Source organism: Megalopta genalis, chromosome 1 (assembly GCF_051020955.1).
Source record: "Megalopta genalis isolate 19385.01 chromosome 1, iyMegGena1_principal, whole genome shotgun sequence".
Classification (NCBI taxonomy): domain Eukaryota; kingdom Metazoa; phylum Arthropoda; class Insecta; order Hymenoptera; family Halictidae; genus Megalopta; species Megalopta genalis.
The window spans coordinates 41,889,089-41,916,932 of NC_135013.1; the positions used below are offsets into that span (position 1 = coordinate 41,889,089).

The window sequence follows — 27,844 nt, forward strand, 5'->3', positions numbered from 1 at the left end:
TTGGAGTTTGCATAAAGATCCGCGATTTATCAATAGATTATCAATTTCGCGGGGATGTTTACGACGAAAGATGACGTCTCATGTTGCAGATCACGAAGCAGAGCAAAAGAGAGAAAACTGGTCGACCGAGGAAGCACTGATTGCATCGCCACCTCTATCTGTTTGGTACCTAAAAGAGGGTACAGCACAAGATCGGGACGATTCCGGTCTTATGGCTGATTTTATCATCATTATGATAACGTAACGTTTGGTAAACATGCATCTATTTAATCAGTAAACCAACTGCTACCACTATATGTTGTGACGTTGCAGAAATGTGACAAGATTATCGAAAATTATCGCGAACGATAACGTATTCCGAGAACATGAAAGGTGTGCCCGCCGTTGGGACTTCGGACTTCGAGGCGTTTCTCGCCCTTCGCCGAGACCGGAAGCGACGGAAAGGATTTCACGTAGTATTAAGTTCTAATCGCATTTGAAAGTTTTTCTCGGGGAAGTGCGTAGCATTGTGAGAAGTGCAATCGTCGTACTCTTGTTGCGCCCGGATAGATTAGAAAAACTGCGAGCGCGCGCCAGTGCACCGAAGCGTAGCATGTACGACCCTCCGCGCGTGGGCGGAGGCGATCTCTGGGTTCTCTCGTTCAGTTAATTGTATCCGCGCCGAAATACCGTACGTTGCGACTTCGCGTCTCTTTGAAACGGCCTGTACCACCGTGCTGTGTTACCGTACGGTCGCGATAAATTCTCGTTATGACAATCTTGCTCTACGACCGAGTAACTGTCACCGAAAAATTGTATAAAGAGCGCGGGCTTCGGGTGCGGCCTCGTGGCCGCCTATTTTGTAAATTTGACCAGGATTAAATGTTAATCTCGAGCCCTAAATTGGATCCGTTATTTCACCTGTGACATCCGCTCTGCCTTGAGGGCTGTCCCTACCAATTTCCATGTTCGAACTCTTGTTCTTGTTGCGTCTAGTTTTCTTCGCATTCGGAGATCGAATTTCGTGCGGCATTCTTCCAGTGCCTGGCGCCCGAACGGTCTTTCGTGCATTCCGATTCGAATGTCCGAATATTGCAAGGTTACGTAGACTGGGACCTGCTCGTGACCGATCTCGTTCTGCGAACGTGAGTATTAAATACTACCCTTTACTATGATGCAAAAATTCTGACGATTCGACCGAATGCCATTGATCTCGATTAGGGAGGCTCGAAATTTCTTTATATTTTAGGACAATTAACATTTACTTGGAGGCAATGGCTAAATTTATTACTGAACTTTTACTATGATTTTTTCAGACGATAACATCAATTTAAAATGATTTAATCTACAATCTACTCATCAATCTCTCTGTTTGCTTCCCCATTCCATGAAACTCAAGGTGCTCCAATCTAGCCAATGTGCGTGGCCCGGCCCAAGGGCTTGTAAAATCCCGGAGTTGCCCTCATTTTCCGGCTTGAACGCCGGTGGGAACGGGGGCAACGTCACAATATATAAACATAGTTTCGATGTATCACGATAATTAATCAATTAAGATAAAGCGTGCGAATTCTTGGAACAACGATAGCTTTGTAAAGGAACGGGAAGAACCGATCTCTGCGCGGATCGAAGCATGTCTAAAAAAAGAAGGTTGGAATATTGTTTCCCATACATTTTACTATTTAGGGGAACAAAAATCTTTTGGATCATGCAAATTTTTTGAAATTCGTATTTAACCGTTTTTTCGGGTCAAATCGACCACTGTGCGTCGTTTCGCGCTGGATAGATATTATTTATTGTTCCCATTCTACGCCGTTTGGTCTGCTCTTCGATACGCGAATGCGAGCACGAGACGACTCACATATCCGGGAGGTTCTGGAAGAAGAATGGATTGCTCTGTTTCAAGAGCAACGGGATGAACTAAGGGCGAAGGCTAAGGAAACCATTGTCAAAATTCAGCAGAAGAATAGACGATATTTTAATAAGAAACGGAAGTAGGTTGTCGTGTATAGGGTGGGTGACCTGCTGGTTATCAAGAGAACGCAATTTGGTTTAAAATTGGCGGCAAAATATCTAGGTCCCTATAAGGTAACTCGAGCAATGCAGCACGAAAGATACACGGTCGAGAAAATTGGGAGCTTTTAGGGTTCTCAGTAGACTATAACGATCTTGGAAAACCTTGGATTAATGATGACGAAGAAGATATCATCGGTGAAGAAGAGGAAAGCATCTTGAGGAATCGAGAGTACGAACAAGACGTGTGCAGCCTCTGAGGGCAGGGGGATGGCTGAATGTGGGATGAGGGATCTTCGCAGGGTCTTTGTCAAGTGAAGAACGGGATCGCTCTGAACGACCGTTGTTTTTGTGTAGTTTTGTTTAGCATTTGAAATTGAGCGATAAAAGCGATGTAGTGAAATTTGTTAACGATTAAAACGGAGAAATAATGACGGAAGTTTGCGCGTTGTATTCACTGCATTTAATTAAGTGTTATGTGTTAAAAGTTTGTAATAATTGAGTTACATTCTTTTTAATTAATCGTTACATTAATATTCCATAAAAACTCTGATCCTACATTACGATCAACTAAATTAGGTTGGATTGTAACTGGCGAATAAGACTGCAAAAGGATGAATTTTAATCAACCAAAATCATGTTTTTTATGTACAGTATTTTTTGAACAAGCAGCATAACAAATTTTGGGAAGTTGCAACGAATTTTTGTACGAAGTAGATATTCGACAATAAAATATTATAGAAAATATTTGTGCTTTGTGTTGAAAAATACAAAAACAATGAAGAATCGAACAAAAACGTAGCCGTCTGCGTATAACGATAATTAATTATTCAAAACAAATACTTGAACAAAAAATTCGTTTATTTTACATTTCGTTAGATCGTTCAAGATAAAAACTTTTTGGTATGTCACAATCGTTTCTATCATTTACAGCTATATAAATAAATAAAAAAAATTGTTTGTTTTAAAAAATTGCACGACGAGAACAGATCTTTTTTGGAATGTGATTCTACAGCATAAAAAACTGCAGAATTTATCTCTGACAAGTTTTGTCATATGTCTTTAACATTACGAAGTTATACAGAAAAGAAAAGAAAAAATGCAGAAACTTTGAGGGTTGATTTCACCCCGTTAAAGTGGAATTTAGTATCAACAAAAAATTTAATATCAACAAAAACTGCAGAATTTATCTCTGACAAGTTTTGTCATATCTTTTTAACATTACGAAGTTATAGAAAAAAAAAAAGAAAAAATGCAGAAACTTTGAAGGTTGATTTCACTCCCTTAAAGTGGAATTTAGTATCAACAAAAAATAGTTCTGTGATACTGGAGACCTACTACAGAATTTTCGAGTTCGATAAATACCCTTGTAAGATACATACTGATCACTTTAATGAGATCTGTTATTTACTATACCACGCTGCATTTAAGGAATCTGACATTACTACAAAGTTAGAGTCGTTTTCGATGCTTGGGCTAAAATTTTTACCAGACAATCATTAAATGATGTTATATCAGTTGGGCCAATGATACAGGATCACCATTTCACTTAGATTTGGCACGCATGTATGTATACGTTTTAACTGATTATATTGAAAAGATGTTCAAAGAAATTTTGTAGAAGAAAGGAAATACGAAAAAATATTGTGACGTACTTCTCCGAATAAGCCTGTTGGAACGTATATGTTGAATACAGTAACTTATGGTACCGCGTCCACACCTTTTTTATGGGTACGTTGTTTGAAACAATTGGTAGATGATGAAATTGATAAATTCCCAATAACGGCACAAATTTTTAAGAGAGATTTTTATGTAGACGATATACTTACGAGAGTATCTGATTTTAAATCGGCGTTGAAGCTAAGAAACAATTTCATAGCGTTAGCAAAATTGGGAGGTTTTAATTTACATCAGTGGACTTAGAATGAGAAGGATTTGATTAAAGATTTGAAAATTGAATCGTATCAAATAGATATTTGCTTAGATCCGACGATAAGTAAAAAAATGTTAGGCATCTTTTGGAGTCCATCTTTAAACAATATATTTTATAAAATTAAACTATTTAAGGAAAACAAACGCATTACAAAACGAGTAATTTTATCGCATATTGCCCAATTTTTTGATCCTCTCGAGTTGCTTGACCCAGTAATTATACGGGCGAAAATAATACTGCAGAATTTATGGAACGCCAACATAAGTTGGGACGAGCCTGTTCCACGGAAATTGTGAAGTATATGTATGATGAGCATATTATAGTGAGCTCCATTTATTAAACAAATTTTTTCTTAAACGTAAATGAACTATTGATAATGCAATAGATATTCAACTACACGGCTTGTCGGATGCGAGTAAGTCTGCTTACAGAGCATGTATTTTTAGTAGCAATAGGAAGGGAACCCATAATGTTTCCTCACTTTGTGCCAAATCACGGGTAGCTCCAGTTAAAACAACTTCACTTCCCCGACTTGAATTATGTGCTGCGGGACTCTTAGCTAAATTATATTATGAAATAAAAAATTTGTTGTTACATATACGATTTAGAAAAATATTAGATTTTAGTCGGATGTTTTATCGTCTGATAATCCAGCCGATTTCATGTCGCAGGGATAGTCATTAATGCAATTTCTAGAAAATTCTGTGGTTAAATGGATCTTGTTGACTTTCTAGTAATGCAAATTTAGAGCCAATTAAAGAGATTTCAGAAATTTATGTACCGGAGAAACGTAATGTAGTTTGTCTAATTACATTTTAATATTTTAAGAAGAATAATGTTTTTGACAGATTTTCATCAATTAATGCATTGAACAGGATTGTTGCATATTTATTACGGTCTTGTCACAACACTGGAAAAACAGCGAGTTGGGCCACTCACTACGCAGGAAATATTGGACGCTCACTTATGGTTTACACAGTTGTTACAAGGACAAACTTTTCCTCTGGAATTGCGTAATTTAAAATGTAAGGGAAATTTGGACAATAGTAGTAAAATATTAAACTTGAATCCCTTTGTTGGTGACTTTGGTATCTTACGCGTTGAGGATAGATTAAAATATGCTAATATTCGTTATTCACGAAAGTATGCGATTCTATTACTTCGCATTACATTACAAATTTAATTATACTGTACGAGCATTTACGTCATTGGCGATTAGGTATTTCCGCGACTTTAAATTCGACACGACAACGATATTGGCCGATAGATGCCAGATATTTCTGGCATATTATTATATTAAGAGACTGATTCAACAACTGACTGAAATAACAAGCGATACAAGATACTGTATCACAATTAGAAAAGCCAGTGTTATTGATAAATAAATTGTGGATTGATGAACTCCGACGGCTGCACAATAGGTAGAATAATCGGAGTACCATTGAAAAAGATACAATAGAACGAACACAAAGCTACAAGTAACAAATACACAGAGCCACAAGTGACAAATACATAGAGCTATAAATGACAAATCCACAGAAGCCACAAATGACAAATACAAAAAACAAAACAGCTTACGGTGAAGAATGAAATCTGGTAACCATTTCTAGCTGCTAACCATTTCTTTCAGTTTTCTTTCCTCTCTTCCTTTAATGATAAATTTGTTTACTTTTGTCAATCAGTATTTCATATATTTTTCTATACCAATTACCGTGTTTGTAATATAGCTCATCCTAGAAAGTCATACATAACACTAAACCTACCGAGTATTTAATAATGTAATTTATCCAGTCGTTTCCCAGGAAAGCGTCTTTATAATCTCTACAATTATTGTCAAATGAGAAATCGATCATTTGACAGTGATGAGTTTAGTGTTAAAGCACCCATCGATCAAAAACCTTATTTTATTAATTAGCTTCTTCTAGTGACCATTCGCTAAGGTCAAATTCAAATCCATACCTATAGCATAAATCAGAAAGCGCATACAGCCTACGAATTCTGACGCGACGGTTCGTCACGCCTAGCGCAGTGACGGCTCCGAACTACGCTCGAGGCTTATTCAAATCAGCATACTTAGATCTTATACTAGATCAAAATAAATCGGTATTTAAACACCAAATTATTTCACCTCGATCAATACGAGATCAGTGGGAGAACTGCACAGCTGAACGCAGTTTTACGAAAGTACCGAAAGATAATACTTTCAGCCAAGTCCACGACGGTTAACATTGCTAGACATTTTGACACACAGCATACTTCTACAATAATGATAAAATACTAATATAATAATAAAATAATAATAATCAAAATGCAAACAATGAAAAATTACGAAGAATAGAAAAAACAACTGCATGAGTTGCGAAGTAGCCATTAAACTTAGCTGATCTTCATACCTATTTCTTATATATCTATGTCTTCTTAAATCTAAAGTTTCTCTTATGTTCTAAAGAACCACGAGTCTTCGGTTATTTTTTCTCGCAGATAATCAAAATCCTATATGTGCAAAAGGGGAACTTGCAGAATTTTGTAGAAAGAACTGAATCAATCCCAAAAGGTTTAACTAGCTCGATTGCTGACATGAATGATTGTTTTTGGGTGGAATGCAACACTGTTTAACAATGATAACTGAGTGTAATATTGCATCCACTTCGTACTGGTACTCATTGATAGAAATTTTTCTCGATCGATTTTTCAGGGTCCATAGCTTCTGGAGGAGAATCCTTGTGATGACGATTGTGATAATGGTATCTGATCCAGGAGTTTTTGAACCGATTAGTTGTTTTCTGATTCCAGACGCATCAACCACTTAGCTGCGTCGATCTATTTTTAAGATCAATTCTGTATGGGTTTCTTCCGGCACGAGTTGACGGATGGTTGCTCCTTTTGTCATTTTTGTTTACAGATTTTTATAAATATCGCTATCATGGTGGATAAGAAGAACAATGAGGAACCGAATGCATCTAAAGACACGAAACAGTCTACCGCGAAGTTTTCCGGCAAAGGTGCGCGTCAGCGCACTCAAGAGAAGTTTAGAAGACAGGTAGGAAAGAAGCAAATGCAGGAGCGACACGACAAGATTGACCAGAGATGGGGTCTAAGCGCTGCTGAAATGGAGGAAGTTAATCGTTCACTTAGTTCCATCCACGTCCCCACCATTAACAAAGCACGCCCCGTTACTGTTGCGACTCGTAGCGTTGGTTTTGCCTGCGCAGTTGAGTATAAGAAGATAGTTACCACCTGGAACTTCGGAGTTATCTCCGAAATTTGTTCGGTCCACCAATTATGGCCCTTCATCTTTTGTGGGCACGTTGTTTCGAAGCCCGTACCACCCAGGTTGGCCTGGAATCTTATCTCTATGCTAGAGTATGTTGTGCAAGCCCCGATATGTTTGGCGAATCTTCTTTCTTGTGTTGGAAAGATCACTTCTGGAAGTTCAGTGTGGCATTGCTGCATTCCTGAGCCCACTGCAGAGAATATCCAGGATGTGGAGTTCGCTTATACGTATTTAAGACCAGATAACATTAGATCCGTACTTGAGATCATGGTGTATGACGCCCCAGCTGAGCAGGCTTATAGACAGGAATTTCGCAACTATCCTATTCCTGGCGTCGCTTGGCGTGCGGGTAACACTATCGCAAATATCGATGATATCTGGCCGGCTGAATATAATCACGACAACTTGCGTGAAGACATTGGTTGCTTCAACGCCTTACTAACTCGATCACACTGGGTGCAGTTTCTTTCGGCAAGTTGCTCTAGAATTATTCTAAAATGTGCGAAATTTATGAATATGTTTCCCAAGCATTTTAACCTAAATCGTAGAAGAAGTATTTTTGTTGTAAGCTGTAAAATTGCCATTTACTTATGACGTGTATACACGTCGTCAACAGCTAAGAGGCTAATAATGGTTTTTACTGTGCACGTAATTCTACAGTAATAAAACCAAACGATTCCTAGAGTTTCGATGATTGAGGTTCTGCCACGATAAAATTTTTCGTTTAGGTCTTCTCAGGTAAATCTTCTGATAGATTTCTGTTGTTAGAAGCAAGTTGCTTGTTTACATTACAGACGAATATAATTCTTGGGTGAGATTGTTCCGTTATGCAAGCGCCTCTTGTATCGTAGATAGTTAACATCTCGTCTACATAGAAATCTTGTCGTAGAATTTTGGGAACGTGATCTATTGAGCAAGATATCTTATACCAAAATATGGAGCAGCTGATAAGCTGAACGTGACTGTATTCGAGTAACAGATTTTTAACTTGTTGTTGATGTCGCGACAGAGGATCTTTTGACATTGTCTGTCTTCAGGATGTACGAGGAATTGCCTTCACTTCTTCTACCGATGGATACGAGATCTAAAAAGGATGTATAGAAGATCGTCCTGTATTTTGGTGTAGAGTGTCGTTAAGTAAAAACCCCGTACTCATGACTGCAGAACCGTCGAAACCGTTTCCAAGCTTTGTTGTTTGACTTGATATTTTTTAACTGCACCGTATTGTAGAAGACAACAACCTTCGATGGTGTCGAGAACCTCAGACACATGTCCAAGTTCGAGATATTTCCTGAATATCGCTTCACATTGATTTGTTAATTCAGGATGTGTTGTAACCTCCACTTTATCGAAAGGAATCTCTTTCTTAATCTCGATTTAGGCTGATTCAATCTCATCTTGCCTTCCTTAAATGAGATTGTTGCAGACGTATCTTCCTTCTACGCTTCGTTTGGTAGTCTTTTTAAAGTTATTTTCGTGTGCCGTTTTTAATTCGAATAAATATAGATGTGGTGATGGTGTAAGGTCGACAAATGGTATTCACTTATTAGAGAACCGTCGAAACTAAGGAACGTGTTTCAAGATGACACAGATTTGCAGAGATTCCATAACGCGCGCATGCTGTACAATTATTTATACAAGCTTGTTCTTAGGTAGTTGAGCCAAATTTTGTTACGCATACTTCACTCATTAATAGATTGCGGATTTTTATGCAAAATACAAATAGTCTGCATTGGTTGCAAGAAATAAAGCTTAAATAGTAAGTTAATTTCTTCTTTATTCATTTTAGTGGATTAAAAATAATAAATTGATATTTTAAGATATCTTCAATCTCTTTATACTATTTTGAATTATATCTACTCATTTTTGCCATAAATGCATGAAATTCGCAGTCTACTCATTAAGTCAATCTAATTCTTAAATCTAAATCGTAACACTTCATCCACTGGAACCTCATTAATAGAATTTTCAATTACTGTGCTATACTAAGAGGAATCTTAAACACATCTCTTTTTGTACATGATAATTTCAAAAAAAAAGCTTTAATTTAAATCTTAAATCTAAACTTAAATCTGAATCTTAAACCTAAATTTAAAACTAAATCTCAAACCCAAATTTAAATTTAAATATCAAAACTAAACTTAAATCTAAATCTCAAACCTAAACATAATACTAAATATTAAACCTAAACTTAATGCTAAATATTAAAATTAGATTTAATATGCTAACTATCAAACCTGGAGTTAATGGTAAATACACTTTAAACCTAGCTCTATTACTTACGTGATAGCTCTGTACATATATGTATAACGAAACATCCATAACATTTCGATAATACTACGGTTAGTCACGTTTCTAGTTTCACGTTTACTCGGATGTAATAAATTAATCCTTTTTCTAAAACGCTGAATACCTGTGATCGGCTGTGCAGCTTCGTTTCCCATTCTTCAAGGTCTATGCACCGACCTCGTGACACACATTTTAGCACAGCAAGCGGATCTCTAACTAAATAGGTGAAATTTCTATTAATTTCCTATTAATTACTAACTTGTACAAGCTTCCAACTCGGTAAAAGCGAACACTACACTAACCGTATACCGCCATAGTGCCAAAATTCGTAAGCCGCACTCGCTCTCTGAGTGGTTCGTGTCATTCGTTAATAACTCGAAACGTTACATACAAAATTATCGTAACTAATTTGTTATAGTAACAATTTGGCATAGTCGGGACACGGTACAGTTATGTATTAATGGACCTTAATTCGGATGAAACACTAACCGACGCACAGCGGAGCCACTACGCGCTAAACGCAGTAAAAAACATTTTATATCTTGAATCATGTATATATCTCTTTATATCTTATCTTATACAATGTAAATATGTATTTGGGTAACCAACACTTTGAACTAAACGCTTCGATAAAACACCTCATACAATACACGACACTCGCGAAACCCAACAAGACAAATCCTCGAATTGTGTGATTTGTCTACAGTTTCATAGCATTCGAGACAAAAATTGTGAGAAATAAAAAACGCAAAAAGTCTTGCGTTTCCAAAGTGTTGCAATGCTTGGAGTTTCGAGTTGCGAGCGTATTCCAATACGCGATTATTTCTTTAACTTTGGTATTGGCAGCTAGTGTTTTTTTATTTTTTAAATAAAGATAAAAATTCAGTCCATAGAATACGACTAAAACGAACGCTGAATGAAATTTAAACATATTTTGTTAAGTATGACTGAAAAAATAGCAGAGAGATAAAAACGAAATTTAGTGTAATTCAAGTATACATATATGTACTAGGTCAATGGTCGGCAAATACCAACAGTACAACAGTACAGCCAAATTTATTAAACTTAAACTGTACAGATAGGTATATTGTTATTAACTTAATTAGGGTATTCCTAAGCTGGCCTTTGCTAAAAACGTTTCCAATTTGATTGAGGTAGAAAGAGCTACACTCAAGGGACCAGAGAGCCGAATGTGGTTTGCGAGTCGCGGTTTGCCGACCGATGCACTAGGTAGATTTGATTTTGTCACGCATTATGTAATTTAAAAAAACAACACAATTATAAACGACGATTTTATTTGGGAACGATTTCGAAATGGGTTACTTCAGGATCCTCAACTCGTCACCAAAATTAATAAGTGGTAAAAAAAAATCATGTCAAATCATAACCCACATTCCCAACAAGCAATATGCGACTTAACTTTTAATTACAGAAATATTTTATTCAAATGACTTTTTACAGCGTGTGGGTATTCAATGGCCCCATTGTGCGACGGTGAAATGCCTTTGACAAGGGATAGAATTAGATATTCTGGAGGTTATCTATCTGTTATACCGGATTTCAGTGTCTCAAACACGGAAATATTTATTAATATAAAGCGCATTGCTGTTAATGGCAATATTGTCGCAAAAAAATAAAGGTAACACTACATTAATCCTAAGAAGAAACGCCATTACTTCGATTCCAATGTTAATAGAAAAAGTATGAGTCCTGTGCGGACGGAAATTGGACACCACATCCATTGAAACAAAACGAAATTCTTCTAAACAACGATCAACTGAATGTATAAACCACTTCACTGAGCGATTTTCATTTACGTCTGATTTGTACAAGAATGACAAAAATTGATTTAGACTTTTCTCTGTTATTATTATGCATGAATTAAGAAATCTATTCAATCATTTCCTGCAGAAGAGTCTTCATTTACAATCTCTAAGAGTTTTATAGTCTCTAAATAAAGATGAATAAAATTGCGATATCTATTCACGCAAAAATTTGATACGTTCAATACAAAATTACAATATATGCATGTTTTCTAGTTTAACATATTATTACCATTGCGGTATAATTTATGTGATGATATTGTAAACGAGATATGTAAATACATACCTATAAATAATATACATAGATCCAGATTTATAAAACGATAGGTTTTTAAATATATTTTTATTGTTTCGTATCATTTTATTAAAAAAAAAAACACGTCTTAATTTTATCATGTAACCATTTAAGCGTGAGCAAAAAGACTTTTATGTACATAACTTGAATAGTATTAAGTGGCCAGCATCCCATAGGATTCGTTTTTTTCTTAGTTTTTATTCGTTTTTGCATTCTTCTTAAAACGTTTAACCTTCATTTTCGATGTTCGAGGTTATTTGAAAGTCACGTCACAGTTCAATACGAAAATATATGTAGTTATTAAAAAAAAAAAGATATCGTTGACGGTATTTTACATTTTAATATAAAGTTCTTATTTCAAATAAGTGGTAACGCTATAAAATTCCAGGAAACGCCACTGTTTTCTCGACAAGTAATTGATGTTGTTTCAGTAATTCTAGGATAAGGAGTGTCATAGGTAGTGTTCAACTGTTCAAGCCGAACGAGCTCCAGTTACATCCGGCTTGAAATCTGTTCAGCTTGAATTGGACCGATGTAAAATTTCAGAAGCTTCTCGGGTATTTTAGAATCTCTTTCTCGAGTCGTCATTTTCGTAAACATATTAATTTTAATGCAAAATTATTAAGAAATGATATATTAGATTTAAGTACAAAAATGGAATTAGTTTCCTAATACTATATCTAAAATACAAATAATAAAATATTGGAAATAAATAATTATTTGAAATTGTTATTTTCGTCTTTGCATCGAAATTTGTTCGTGAACAGTATTCCGTGTCTCAGATATGCAACGCGGTTAGTAAGTCGAATCAACATGTGGGCAACAAAGTCTATAAGCGCACTACATATGGTTCTGGAAACCTTAGACTAGTTTTTCGCAATGGAAGCAACTATGACGATTTCCACCTATAAAAGGAATCGTTTGAAAAACCACTTGGAAATACCCTGGAAAGTCACTATACAGGACGGTTAAGTCAGATGAACGTTATTTTAAAACATAGTAATTCGTAATAAAATAACAGAAGAATGGTAGGGTGTATGAGGTTGGAAACATATTAAAAATCCGCGTGCACAGAATTATCTACATGTAGTGCACGTAACACATGGATATTTCCTCAAATTAACCATTTGTGGTCGATTTGGGTGATACTCTGATTGGAATCAATTTCCATTGAACGAAGACTACTAATATGATCTCGTATTATTATTATTATTGTTATTATGAAAAAATGTTGTTTACTATATGTATACTTATAAAGTCTTATTAACACCAAGGAGATTATTAAGAACTAGCAAACACTAAAAGCAATTAATTAATTAATTATAATTCGTATGGTCCTATATGAGTATTACTTGATTTTGTATTTACTCAGATTTCATACGATTATAACGTACCTAATATAACGTACTATGGGAACTTAACGCTAGAACCACAGAATCCTTCAAATAACGGATTCCAGGTATTCTGTATGATGCCAATGTTTATAAAATTACAGAATAAAAAATAGCCTTATTTGTCTTGATGGCTGAGTATATAATACAGTATTTATTGAATTAAAAGCGAAATTCATGAGAAATGTCAAACTCGACGTTAAAAAAATCGTCACCATGAAATAGTAAAAAAGTTTAAATTCGTTACTTTTGTATTACCAATGTAATATCGAACTCTTCTCTTCGTAATAAATCTTCATAAATCTTCAATCTTCAAATCAGTATAAGTATATCTAAAATACGACTCGCAAACCTATTTCAGTGCTGTGAATAATTATAGACTCGAACAGATCTTGTAGTCATTCACAATAGTAAAACAGAAAATGACTAACATAATGACTGTAACATAAAACGAAATGTTGAGGAATCTGAGAAATTTAATCAAAGTTGTGGAAAGGTATAAACTCAATATTAATTTTCATACTTTTTCATTTAATATTTAATGGATTCTCCATTGCTATTTCTTAAATACATTAACAAACAACATTCTTCACAGGTTGATAGGGGTGATTGAAAACGAAAGAAAATTCATGAAATGTGAAATAAGAAAGTTATGAAGACTAATACTGAGTTCATATTTTTCGACAGGTGAGACCATCAATTTCACGGAAAACTTAATTTTATCAGGTTACGAAATAAGTCGCAGAGTTTAGCCAATTTCTGTTTTACTGTTATGAATGACTACAAATTGTGTTTGTATTTATAATTATTTACAGCACTGCAATTTAAATTCGATTAGAATGTAAGAATCAGACAAGAGATCGCCTTTTCGGCAGATGGTGTCACCACATATTAACGACCGACTCTAGCGCTACAATGCAATGAAACATTACATACCTTTTGTTTTGGAGATTCAGGTACTTGGGTAATCCTCTCTTCTTCGGCTTCCGTTGTTCTATTTACAGCGGGTCGGCTCGGGGCGGATCCTGAAAAGAGTGACAAGATGAATTAAAGTAGACTGGAGAAAAACTAAAGGATAAATCTATAATTTGTATCAGGTTTAGAATTAATTTAATTTTGACACTTTTCATCAAGATGAACTTTATTTTTAGAAATAAAATTTGTGTTTGAAAAATTGTTCTGTTTTTTAATTGAGGTTATTCACTGGTCCAAACTTTATTCTTTAACGAAAGTACTCGTTCAGTGTCGATATTAGAGTCGGGTAGATATTCGCAAAATTTATCAATTTTAAATTATTTTAGTTATATAGGATTACAAATGGAAAAATGCAAACTTCGCTACATGACTATAAAAAACACGTGTAATTGTAAAGATAAACTTACCAACAAATGTTTGATAGAACTGTGAAAGATATGTTAAGATTGATAATCGATCTGGGACGGAACAAGCAGCCATGTCTTCTGCATCTAATAATGCTGGTATTCCCAAATGTTGCTCTGCTGTTCTGAAAGCCAGCTCATTGTTTCGATATACGTCGTTCTTATCTAAACTGTCGAAATCGCTGAAATGAAAAACGAAGTCAATATTATTACTATTTGTATTACTAGTCTGTAGATTCTATAACCTTGACAAAAATGAGTAGATCAAATACAGAATTGTAAAAGCATTAGAAAAATTTAATTTATATATATATATTATTACATATATTTTATATCTATCTATCTATAATATATTACTATTATTAAATGAAGAAAGACAATTTCATCTTATGTTTCTTCCAATTGACTTGGACAATTTTTTATTTTACATAAAGACTCGCAGTCTACTTGTCACCGTTGTCATTGTAAATAAATATTATATTCAGTACATATAGACTTACATCAGATCTGGCCGGAAATGATGAATCATTGCACAAAAAGCAAGCCCATCTTTCCAAGATGTTGTCATGTTTTGCACATTGACGCCAGAATAACCGTCGGTTATTCGTCGGCACCAAAGTTCTAATGCTTTCGTGCCTCGTTTTTCACCCATTTTTTAATTTTAATTTCTGCCTTGCCTTTCGCGAAATTTCTCTTCAGTTTGGTTTCTGTTTATTTTCTTGACAATGAAGAATATACTTTGTAGTCTGAATGTTTAGCGTGTAGCTTCTGAAACAAAACATACATAATTGTTATAAATTCCTATTAAGCTAAACATAATTGACAAACGTAAATTATTTTTGTTGTCATTGTAATCAATTGCAATTTTGGCAAAAATTGTTTCAGTCATTGTCTAGGTTATTTTATATAATTAGTCCCTCTGACATTTATAAAATAATTTTAGTCATTTTATTCAATTTTTAGAAAGTTATTCTCTTTGAAAAAGTGTTCGAATACTAATGGAATTCTTCTACCAGAAACATTACCGAAACCAAGATAAACTACTTTCAATACTCTCCTTACCAATGTTTTTTTTTATTTAAAACACCATTCTGTAATTTATTTAAAACACCATCTCTACTCTTTCATTTAAAGGTAACATTAAGGTGAAAAAGCCAAAACTCTATCATTAATTTTCACAGTTATTGCTTAAGATATTCAGATGAAATAAAAGTAAAAATGAAGCTGCTTCATTTAGAATATTATTTTCGGAATTTTAAATCAGTTATTATGGATTGAAAAAAGAATTTATTATCAGGCCTAGTTTTTGCTAACCATCCTTTGAGTGACCATCTTAAAAAAAATCGGGAATAATATACAATATATAATAATAAAAAATAAAAAAATATAATAATAAATAAAATGATGATAGCAGTAATAATAATAACGGCGCCATTAATAAAAATTATTCAAGCAGTAGAGAATACTAAAAAGCTATAATATTACTCTATGATATTTTTCGGCACTTGGTGAAGTCACTCTATGTGACTCGGTCACGATTACGATCGCGGCTGGCCGCATGGGACCATTTTTAACAAGGAGCAACTCGCACTATGTTATATGCGGCCAGTTGGCCGCGTGGCCTCGTGTTTATTAATTGTCAATCAATTTTTGCCACTCACATCAGATTCACTCGCAATATGGATATCGATAAAGTAGCTATATTGCTGTGTATTTGTATTCTACAATAAAACGCAAGAGACAAGTATATTGTATAGTTCTCATATTACAAATTCCATCGATAAAAGGACAATTTGCTCATTTCTTTTGTGAATTATGCGATTATAAAATTGAAGAGAAATTCACTACACAAGAATGTTAAAAGTTTCAGTAAATTACTTGTCAAAATTGAAGACAGCATCAGGGGTACATACATAGCAATGCGACTATGCACAGAAAATGAAGAAAAACTACTTCTTATATTGAGGTAAGTTTTATTTATGTACACTATTTTATTACAAAAACGGAATCATTATTATTACAGTTATTATACGGGCGAAAAAGAAAAAATTAGTATAATATACTAATGACTAAAATTAACATTAAAACTAAGACTAAAACTAAATCTAAAACTCAGAACTAAATCTTAATAAAGCTTTGAGGAAACATGAAAAAAAGATAAATAAAGGGGGTGTTGATATGAAACAATAATGAATTAACTTTGTTGAGAATCATCAAAACATAAAAATAGCGAAGATCCAGCAGCATCGTCATCATTACTTTGTTCGCTGCTACCTGCCGTTGACCGTGATGTGTCAAAAATTTCTTCGAAAGGGCATTGTGATGTCGAACATCCTTGCTGATACATCTGTAGTTGAAGGATCTGGAGTATTATAGTATTGTTGCGAACATCCCTGAAGCTGAGCTTGCTCAAGAGTATTTATAAATTGTCGTTCCACCGACAGTTTTTAGTGCTGGGGCACTTTTTCTAAAATCGTTGACTAAAGATAACAGAAATAATTTGCCCTCATCTTTTTCCTTTTAAAGCGTTGATCAGTTGTTTACCGACTTCTACTTGTAGTTTTTTTTCTTTGCAAGTACTCTAGCTTCGTATGGTCCTCTTGAGCTTTCAATATTTGGATATGTCGCTATACCCTCGGCATCCGCAGATATGCTAGTCTGAGTGCAGGTTTGCGAATTTCCACCATTTAAAAATGATAGCATATTGTAATAAACGTATGCTGACTTTCTCCCTACTGCAGAACCGCTTTTAGCGCCATTCAATCTTCTTCTGTCTCTATGATATGAGTCCTTAATATTGCGCCATTTCTTCTGTAACATCATACCTATAACAATAATAATCTTATCATTATTACTGTAGGGTTATTGATCTACACAATGATTATAATCTTTCTTTTCAGATGTCTGACATCAGGAAATTCATTTGTGGATTTGCATCATGTTTTTCGAATTGGCGTTGCAACTGTAAGAGAAATTGTAGGAAAAGTTTGTGTATCCATCTGGGAGTTACAAATTGCAACAGAGTTTGAGCCTATGGCAGATTTTCCAAACTGCCTTGGCACAGTAGGTGGAAAACATAAAAGAATTGTAAAAACAGCAAACAGAATTATATGTCCGTATGTTGACCGACGACTGGATACTAATGAGGTTTTTAATTGCCGTCTTTTTTTAGCTAGACGTTTCGCAGAGCATTCGTTTGGAATAATGGCTAATAAATGGCAGATTATAGACACTGAGAAACAATATTGTATTTGGTATAACTACGTTCGAAGTAGTGACCGTATACTTCTGTACGATATTTGTGTAGCTTTCCAAGATCTCACGAGGATCATTTACTACGAACATGCAGACGTCCTAACAATTTAAAATACAGAAATTCAGTCGCAGATTATTTCCTAAAAGAAGAAGCAGTTCATGATAAAATGATTGTATTTAATTAGTGTGAAATAGATGCTACTATTTGTGTAATTCTAATTCTAATCAAAAAAGTTTGTTCACATACTTACATAGTGTGTTTGTTTCTGTTGCGCTCTCGCCGTCAACAAACAACATGGTGATTTCTTCCCATATTCTCTTCTTTAAGAGTTTATTGGAATAGTCATCTGATGACAAATTCCACAACGCTGGCCTCTCTTTAATAACTAAAATGAATTTCTCTGTATCGAAATCCATATTCGACACCACGACGAGAACTTACAGAAACGCGAGTAAATACGAATCGCGAATCAATCGATGTCTATTTGCACAATGGCCGTTTGCCGTTAAATTTTGACCGCAAAAATTGTTTGATAATTGATAAACACGTGACCATGCATGCTTTTCGAATAATGGTTGCATTAGGCCTAAAAATTGACTATGACGCAAGCAAACAGTATTCTGAAAGGAAAGAAAGAATGAATGAACGAATGAATGAATGATAAAGATTCGCAATCTAGTAATGATTTGGTCAGAAACCTGCAATCCATCGTGGATTCTCTTCAATTATCGCTCAGCTTGTAAACAAAAATGATCGATTATTCTAGTCTCACGCCTCATTTTTATAGTTGTTTACAATCGGCAACCATAAAAACGAGCCGCGAGGCTTGAATAATTGTATCCCATCTTCCCAAGTTGTCCATTTTTGTTTACAAGCTAAGCGACAATTGGGGAGAGTTTACCATACTACCCAATTGATATTAGAGTTTAGATTATTAAAAAAATTTAGTTCAGTTTATTTTAATGATTTAAAGCTTGACAGGAAAATGGGTACCGTGGACAAAATTTACATAACTGTACGTGGAAATTTTTGACTAAATATTAGAAAATAAGAATTTTAAATAAACTATTGTTCGTTTCTCCATTGTATTAATTGTAAATTTATAATATTTATCTTTCAGTTCTCGTTCATCAAATACTTATGTCCAATGATCATTTTGTTTGACCATTATGTTATTGTGTCATAAACAAATGTCAATTATCTTTTCTATTTTTACTTCAAATTAAACCAATTTAACGATAACATATGTGTTTCATTCATACAGTGCTCTATTACATATAATAAAATTTGGTATTTCCTGTTATCTTCGTGTAGTATTATTATGTTATGCTTTTAATTGTAATTCGGCGATGTTGTATTATTACATTTCCGTTTTGTAGCTGTGCTACGTTTCAAGGAATATATGCTAACAATTTAAAAGGACACGTGCTAACGAAACATCTAGAGGTGATAATTATGATAAAAAGTGTCAGCTTACTTTTAATTAATAATTATGCATAGGAAAAAGTAAGAACGTAACCAATCAATCTATATTTCGTATTACTAATAATCACTTTAATGCTGACAATTTCACATGTTTCCTCAAATTTTCATTTCTTGGAAATTAAGAATGACAGAGGAAAACTGTTCTCACATTTCTATTCAGCGTATCGAAGTCTAGGAAATCGACCTATTGGGACGTTATTGGAACGCAGAAGGAAAAAGTTACAATGGTATAGTGCCATTAGCAACTGACAGCGATAGGCAGACGTGATTTCTCGATAATTGGTTTCACAATTGTAACGATTGCGTTTCAGTTAGTCCGTGCACTTTCCATCACACCTTATTGTATACAAGGACAACACGAAACTACGCAACTACATACATACACACGACATATGGTACACCAGTAAAGATCATATATCGTAAACTTTCACTTTAATACCGGTTAATGGAAGAATGTACAGATAAACAGCCGAACATTAATTCAGAGACGAAGATTAAACATTATGTTGACACAGAACTTTATTGTTTTCAACAATAACGAAACGAAAAATCAACCTTATTGGAAATACAATGCCGACTGATGTAAATATCACGCAAAGGAAATAAAGAATCTGGTCATACGCTCTACAATTTTCACATTCAATTGTATGGAAAAACGAATCGTGTAATTATAAAAAATAAGATATTTAAAAATATACCATTATTGTGATCAAATTAAACTGATTTAAGTTAAATTAGCTTGTTTAAAAACTGTTTCAAATGTTTCACCCATTCAAGCAAACTATAATTAATAAACAAACATGTTTCTGTAAAAGTCAGGGTTTCAAATATACAGGTTCCTTCTGTTTTGAAAAAAATTTCTGTTCGAACTTATGCGTTCCGTTCAATAAAATATCTGTTTGTTAGAAAAGCTATAGGTATTTATAGATAGTTGTGCGCGATCTTTGCCCAACGAAGGTTTGGAGGTATGTAATGCTGAGCGGTCAATCACAGTCCTCTTACCAAAAGGTATCGCCTTCCAAACTTTGTGGCCAGATCCTTCGGGAACAAAGTCCCAATTCTTTGACAAGGCAATGTCGGGCCGCTTGCCTTATTCAAACGTACATTGTCTCAATCAGCAACCTGAGACGCCCGATAGCTGGAAAACCCAACGTGGTCTCCAACCGTCGTTCGTCGCCAGGCCTGATTATACAGGGTTCCCCGGAAAGAATCATCCGATTTCAAAAATTTATATTTTAAAAGATTACACACAGAAAATTATAATTCAAACACGAATATAACGGGAAAATGTGTGAGTTTTTGTTTACAAGTGTTCAATATGACTTCCTTTCGTTACACGAATGAAAAAAAAAATTGCGAACTTTTATGTATGTATGTATACACTTACTCTTGAGGTCACGTGCATCTCCAGACCCTATCGTAAAATCTGTCAAAGATCCTAGTTCGGTAATTCTTACCGAACTATCTCTCTCTCTCTCTCTCTCTCTCTCTCTCTCTCTCTCTCTCTCTCTCTCTCTCTCTCTCTCTCTCTCTCCTCGCTCTCTCACACACTAAAAATGTGTTGCTGCTAACATGTTCCTGTTAAAGTTTTACAAAAAGAGTTCTTTCCTCTTGGGAAATTTAAAAAGAAAATGTTCTTATCTCAAACTCCGAGTTATTATGTAGTGGATTTAGTTAGCAAAATTACCTAATATTGTCGAAAAGTTAAAGAAGCGGTACGAAGATCGAAACATAAATATCATAGTTTTATTCGAAATATTGAATAGATAGAATTAATTAAAAATAAATTACTTCCCAAAGTTTTGGTTCATAACCAGAATAATAATTTAATATGTTACAATATGTGAGAACTGTTTTTATATTAATTAACAAAATATCTGTTTTTGTTATAGAAACAGATTTCTAGTCAAGCCAAAACTTGTAGTCTCAAGAATTCTTTGATAGCTGTTCTCATTACAACTTGTGATATGAGAACTTTTTTCAGAAGGTATCACACGTAATAAATTCCGATATACTTCTATGAAAAAGTTTCCGAACTTTTCCGAACCCTGGTAAAAACGACTTTCTACCGAAGATACATGAAGATCTACGGCTCTCACTCGTGTATGTTGTCTCGTCAGCTTGAAATTAGCGTTCACGTGAAATCGATTAGAAAGAACGAAATAGGTCGCTGTGATTGGTCACACCGCAATGTGTAGTCCTCGATAAAGACTTGTTCAAGGAGTAACGATTTTTGGATGTAGACGTTCACGTTTTTAAATAAGCGGAATCGGAGGTCAAGTTTTTCAGGTCATGGGTAACGGACGAATATCGCTTGAGAGGTAAATATTTCCAGTGATTCAGCACTGACATTGGGAAGCAAAACCGAGATATATCGTGTCTAAGATCCTTGAAATACCACCTATTAAAAGTACGTATGTATGTACTTCCACTTTTAGCGAAGCTTGAAAAAGGTACATTGCCATATAATTTGCAAGAAAAACCTATGGCGATATCGAATCGCTGATTTCAGTTTTAGTTTTTGCAAATGCAATGAAGTAAGATGTGAAAAAAGGAGTGTAAAAAATTGTACCAAAAGTTACAATAAAAAATTGTTTGAAAGATCCTTTACTTGTTTATAAATTCCGTTACAAATAATTAATCTTCATTAATTATTTATATAATGTCATGTAATTTTTAAATTTAATACGAATTTTACTACAGATAGAGCGAACTAATTTGCAAAAGGATGAATTTTATTTGCATGAAAGGTGAGTATGATCTACAAAAGGATTAATTTTGTGTAGACAGGAAGCTTGTAAATATGGCCTACCAAAAACATTTCTTAGCGAAGAAGAAAATGAGATTGTTGAGGATATGCATTATCATGGTAGGGTCTTATGCCAAAAGGAAGCTGTTGATTGGTGGGTTTCGCAAAAGGAAGTTCCAAAGAAAGATATGGTAGACGTGATTGATATCATTCAAACATCACAGGAAGGAGATGAGAATATATCACATACTCGATGAAATGGGAAAAAGTTCGCATCAGTTGAAATCCATTTAACATGGGAAGAGGAAAAGCGAACACCAGGGACGCCTTCAAGATAGATCAGAGCATTATTAAGGATCAAGCTCTCAGGTAACCACTCATGTCTGATTTCACTGTCCCTTTTATACGAGCAACAAATCATGATTTAGTTCAAGTGAACGAAATAATGCAAGATGTAACGCATATTACTAAAACGATACAACAAAAGATTGGCAAAAAATAAATATTAACTTTCTACAAACCGAGTTTTGTATACAGCTTTCAAATAATTTATGTTACCCAAACCCAGTGAATATCGACCTCTACATATAAATTAACAACGAATTTACAATTTGTTAATAAAAGTGAGTTTACTCTAATGTGTGAAGTCTTGAAAATTACGATATATAACATCATGAATTACGAAGAAGAGAGCAACGGAACAAGATACTATTAGATATCTTGTGGCTAAAATTGAAATGAAATTAAAAGACATTGATAAATCGATATACGAATTCAAAATAACACTGAGCTATATAGGATTAAGTAAACGAAACTTTGAAAGGATCTAAGAGATACATAGGAATTACAAAACCAATCATTGTAATAAATCTTGTCCTCTCTATTCTTGTACTACTAACTGCAGATAATTATGGTACAGTAAATTCTCCCTAATTCACGCTCAGATTGTGTACAAAAATGAAGCCTTGCGGCTCGTATTTATAACTGTATACTCATATTATTATAGTTATATAATATATAGTTATACAAATATGTAGTTATACATAGTTATATAAATTGTCCATTTTTGTGCGCAATCTGAGCACGAATTAGGGAGAATCTACTGTACTTGCAAGACTGCAAATTTTTGTTTCAGATAATGTGTACAATCAATACATCTTGTACATTAGATACATCAATACGAAGTCACGAAGATGTCAAAGGTCTTAGAAACTCTGGGGGACATTGACAAACAGTAATAGCAACCATAGAACGGAGTCAAATGGACGAGTCGAGGTCAAGGTTGGTTAGCTCTGTCCTCTGTAAACCTGATAAGGTAGGAACATTTCCACCTTCGTATTGTTTTATCTTTTTTTATTTGAAGCATTACTTACTACGAGACTAAGTAATAATAAAGTTATTTAAATATATTTATTTCTTTTGTAGCGCCGTTCGCGCGTATGCATTTACACCAAGTTACAGGCTGTTACGAAATCAAGCATAGCAGTGATACGCGAATGAATTATTTCGACAGTAAAAATGAAATATTTGATAAGCTCTCGAAACGTTTCCTAAATTATTGTTATCAGTGACTACTTTCATTTTTATTACAGAACAAGCATTTACTGAGAAACAATAGGATGCGCTTTACGTTATCATTCTTTCAATATCATTCTAATTACTGGTTAAGTTTTCAATTTGTTTGCCAAATTTATGAAAGCAACTCAACGAATCGTTATAAGTATGACATCCTTGATGTTAATTACTGCAATTATACTTCAATTATATTTATTACGATTTTTGGATTACTTAGTAGTCGTAATCATTAATTGTGAACGTGATTTCACATTAACAGTAAAGTTTATTCAAACTTTATGTGATTTCTATTGATATATGCTTCAATAAAGAAGTTTATCGAAAAATTTCTCATAAAAGATTTTTATAACTTCGGTACCTGTAAAAGAAAAGATCAGAAAGTTATTTTAATTGGTTTCTAGTTCCAGTGTTAATAACTAATAAGTAGACTGCGGATTTGATGCATTTATGAGAAAAATGAATGGATAAAATATAAAATGGTAAAAACATTTAAGAAATTAAAAAATATTATTGCATTATTTTCAACTCATTAAAATAATTAAAGAAATGTCTATGTACACATTCTGTATCTCGTAAATAATGCAGACAATTAATAATTCATTTGTAAAAGAATTTTTAAATTAAGTAAACTATTTACTTGGATTTAACAAAAGCTATAACAAATAAAACTGTTTTCGTGATACAAAATTGAATGTATACCTAATAAAATAACTCTTAATATTGATTGGTTTGGTAGTTACAGTAAATTTAGATTGTTAATCATTAATCAGAACACATTCTGTCTAATTCGGAAAGAAACTTTCGCTTGTACGATTTGTAAATACAGATCAATGCAATGAAAGTTCTGAAAGATAAGATAGGAAGATGAAAATATACGAGACTTGGCGTCGCGAGCGAAAACGACAGTTCACATGAGACATGATGGAAGCTAGACGCAGCAAAGTTAATATTTGTCAATGTAATGTTTGAATGGGTAGCGTATCTGTAGGAGCTGTTAGTCTGAAACAGCTAATTCCAGCTGTTCCAGAAATGGGACGTTTCAATTGACGTATTTCAGCAAAAATAACAAGTACAATGGCGTCTAATACGGGTTTTACACCATCCTTCTGCAGATTGCATTAATCGTTTTCCAAATAAAATTATCACTTTTGCAGGTTTTATTCATTTTTTAGAAAATGAAATGCATCCCTTTACAAATGAAATCTGTAATTATGTGTAATAAAATTCATATTAGATTTAAAAAAAATGAATATTTTATAAATTAATTACTAAAGATTAATTATTTGTAATGAAATATGTATTACTGCTTTATAGACAAGTGTACAAGTGTACTTATATTAAATATATATTACAAGTGTACTTATATTAAATTTAGGAACAAAATAAATAACGGATATTTTTGATCTGTGAAGGGGTTATTTTTTTCTCATTTGAATAATATTAATTTGACTTGCAAAAGGAAGAATAAAACCAGCAAAAGTATTAATTTTGAGTGTGAAAAGGTGAGTATGATAGACAAAATTATTAATTTTGAGCATAAAACCTGTACGTATCAAGAAATCACTGACCAATCTTGCTTAATCGTTTTGTGAAAAATGATCCTCTCTAATCACGAGGTTGCGCAGTTCGTGCGAGTTTTCGCACGATGCTGTGCACAACTAAATGTCCATACGCAGGAAATGACTAGTTGTGCACCGTTGCTCTGGAACAATTCCATTGACCCACTTCTTTAACGGTGTTTTATAAATAACAAATTACTTTGTCATTCAATATATGTGTGAAAAATTACCACTACTATGGGAATAAAAATAAGACAGTAAATTCGAAATAAAATGAAATAAATTATATCACCAGTAACATTAAATATTTAAGTACAACTCAATTTTGTTTAAATTGCGAGATGATGTAGCTTAAAACCCAAAATTGCTGGTTTCAGTTAATTTAGTTTCCGATAAGAAAATACTTCAACTTTTCCGAAAAGTAATGAACCATTTTATTTATTTTTATTATATCTCCAATCTATTTTCGAAAATATATTATTGTTATGTAATTTTTGAATTAGCTATCCAAAATACACTCTCTAATGTTCGTAAAATTACATATGAAAGTCTTGATCTTATACGTACACGATTCTAAAGACACGATGGAAGAGCACGACACACAATGTAACAAAATTTAGTAAATATAGTAAATTCTCCCTAGTTGACGCTCAGCTTGGAAACAAAAATGGACAATTTGGGAAGAGTAGGTACGATTATTTTAGTCTTGCGGCTCGTTTTTGTAGCTATTGACAATCGGTAACTATAAAAACGAACCGCGAGGCACGAGTAATCGTATCTCCTCTTCCTAAATTGTCTATTTTTGTATACAATCTGAGCGTTAATTAGGGAGAATTTACTGTAATTTTTAATTAAAGCTGTGGTTTCATTAATCGAAAGTTCGAGTTTACAAAAGAAAATATGATCACGTAGAGTGCGTCCACTTTAGGTAAACTTATTAAAACAATGTTTTTGAAGAAGTTGCTTGGTACGAAGAGGAACAGGATATCTACGATATGTACAATCGCGTAACATTTGTCAACTAGAAAGGAAAATTTGCTGAAACAACATATTCGAGAACCACGTGATTTCGCAAGGAGAGGTAGTCAAACATGTTGAAATGCACTTGAACTGGAAAATTAACCTTAGCGAGACCAAAAGGCTGGAGGCGTGTCACACGTCACCGCACTGGCTCGTACGCAGTAAATAGAAAGATAGAGAATCACTGTCAAAGTTCAACAACGAAGCTTGTCGAGCAAGTATAACACATTGCAGGACATGGCGCCCGTTCGTCGTTCGTGGCCAGTTAGATTGTCGTTCATAAGCTTCCGGACACCTAACAAATACGGATGACTAGCACGCTAAAGCTGTGACATCATAACAACGTTTTAAATCATACTAATTGTTAAGAATTAGCAACTAGAATCTCCTTCAGTCAGTTGATACTACTGACGAGGTTATACTGACATCGGCCAGTCTCGTATTAGTTTATTTTACTATGTATAGTAATCTCTAATTCTTTAATGTTTTTTTGCTTGTTTATAACACAGTAGAACTACGATAACTCGAAAACCTCTATAAAACAAAAATTGTCTTCATTCCCTTCTGCTCAGCTGTAAAAACCTCTACAAAATAAAAACTAAAAATAAAATTTCCTTAATGCTAAACCTAGTGAGTTGGTAAAAATGTCTAGCTTCACATTTTTTGTTTTAAAGTTGCTGAAATTATAAAAACTCTTTTATAGTAAATAAATAAATTTCTTCATCCAAAGCATACATTATAATAAAAATGGCGCGAATAGAACAATAGAATTTTGACTTCTTCAAATTAAAGTTCACCTTTAGATATCTGTCGATTAATTCAAAAGGATTCTGAGATCGTCAATAGTTTAATTTTTTACGAGCTTGATCTTTATGAACTTGATTTGGTCTTTCTTGCCACCTTCACAATTCGAAAAATTCACCACCTTTTTTACTCGAAAACCTCGATAAGCCTGCATAACACTAAGATTTTTTTCTTTCCCTTGAAGTTCGAGATATACGAGATTTCAGTCTTACACTATTCCTTTTGTTGTAAACTACTAGTTTCTCCTGTACGCTTCTTATAATAAATATTATTATAACCATAAAAATAATATTTGTGGACATTATAATCAGGAGTTGAAAACAGTCATGGTGTCGGTGTCGATGCTCGAAACAATTATGGAAAACCGAAAAGATCTCATAACTGTTAGAAGAAGACTGTGGAACTTATATCCCGGAGCGGTTGTATAACACACTATGTGATCTTCATAAATCTTTGTAATTACTGGTTATTCTTATTTTTTCCCTTCTTCTCTGTTCTTTTTTCATGTTCTGTTCCTACTTTTTTTTTTTTATAGATGTCAGTACAGAAGGTTGATTGTGTTATCGACCATACTTGTAGACTAAAGTTACCAATCACTAATTAAATGATAAAAAATGTTAAGCGGCGATCAGTTTTACGTTAAAAAAGATCATGTTAGAGATCATATGCACGTGAAATAAGTAGTTACAATTTTATGTCTATAAGAAACGACATTTTGGTTAGTCACATATTAATTGCATATCTACATGATTAAGATAACAATGTATACGCTGAAATAGTAGATTTGCATAATATTTACGTTTGTAATGATAGCTGTATTAGATTTTACGTTATTTACCTTATAACAGATACGAGCTTTTTTCAATTCCCCACAATTGTTTCAAGAACCAAAACAAATATCATAATTGTTTTCAACCCCTGATTGTATAATTTCTTATGGTACAAAATTGATGTATTTAAACTTACGCGATAACATAACAAATTTAATCGAGCCAGCTTTTGAAATTAATGGATGTATTAGTA

At 33.8% G+C, this 27,844-nt stretch overlaps 3 protein-coding genes across 30 annotated transcripts in view; 2 read left to right on the plus strand and 1 right to left on the minus strand.

Moving 5' to 3' along the window:
* The window catches only part of LOC117218766 (uncharacterized), a 29,896-nt gene extending 21,932 nt beyond the window's left edge, over positions 1-7,964 (plus strand). For 8 of the 23 annotated variants that reach the window (XM_033467402.2, XM_076528004.1, XM_033467401.2 and 5 more), the window contains exon 5: positions 90-449. In XM_033467402.2, the coding sequence (XP_033323293.2) occupies positions 90-219 (130 nt within the window). In that variant the 3' untranslated portion in view covers positions 220-449. Of the gene's footprint in view, positions 1-89; positions 883-6,824 lie in introns of those variants that run through there. The other 15 variants (XM_033467393.2, XM_033467394.2, XM_033467390.2 and 12 more) reach the window with 5 other exon arrangements.
* Positions 1-27,844, minus strand: part of MICAL-like (protein) — a 53,174-nt gene that overhangs the window by 20,457 nt on the left and 4,873 nt on the right. For 3 of the 5 annotated variants that reach the window (XM_076527994.1, XM_076527995.1, XM_076527983.1), the window contains exons 2-4: positions 14,874-15,141; positions 14,377-14,555; positions 13,931-14,019 (exon numbers count right to left, since the gene is read on the minus strand). In XM_076527994.1, the coding sequence (XP_076384109.1) occupies positions 13,931-14,019; positions 14,377-14,555; positions 14,874-15,025 (420 nt within the window). In that variant the 5' untranslated portion in view covers positions 15,026-15,141. Of the gene's footprint in view, positions 1-13,930; positions 14,020-14,376; positions 14,556-14,873; positions 15,142-16,632; positions 17,199-17,879; positions 18,543-27,844 lie in introns of those variants that run through there. The other 2 variants (XM_076527991.1, XM_076527996.1) reach the window with 2 other exon arrangements.
* Positions 15,899-17,878, plus strand: LOC117218767 (uncharacterized). 2 transcript variants are annotated; one of them, XM_076528036.1, is made up of 3 exons: positions 15,899-16,339; positions 17,274-17,460; positions 17,546-17,878. In XM_076528036.1, the coding sequence occupies exons 1-3, from the start codon at positions 16,293-16,295 to the stop codon at positions 17,576-17,578; spliced, it is 267 nt and encodes an 88-aa protein (XP_076384151.1). In that variant the 5' UTR covers positions 15,899-16,292; the 3' UTR covers positions 17,579-17,878. The 2 variants fall into 2 exon arrangements, with proteins under 2 accessions (XP_076384151.1, XP_076384143.1); XM_076528028.1 differs by having other exon boundaries at positions 17,274-17,878.

What these genes read in the sequence shown, in the direction of transcription:
- LOC117218767 (XM_076528028.1), top strand. Translation starts at nt 16,293, where the DNA reads ATGCGACTATGCACAGAAAATGAAGAAAAACTACTTCTTATATTGAG. An exon ending in AAACTACTTCTTATATTGAG is followed by an intron (nt 16,340 to 17,273) that starts GTAAGTTTTATT and finishes CTTTCTTTTCAG; the next exon opens with ATGTCTGACATCAGGAAATT.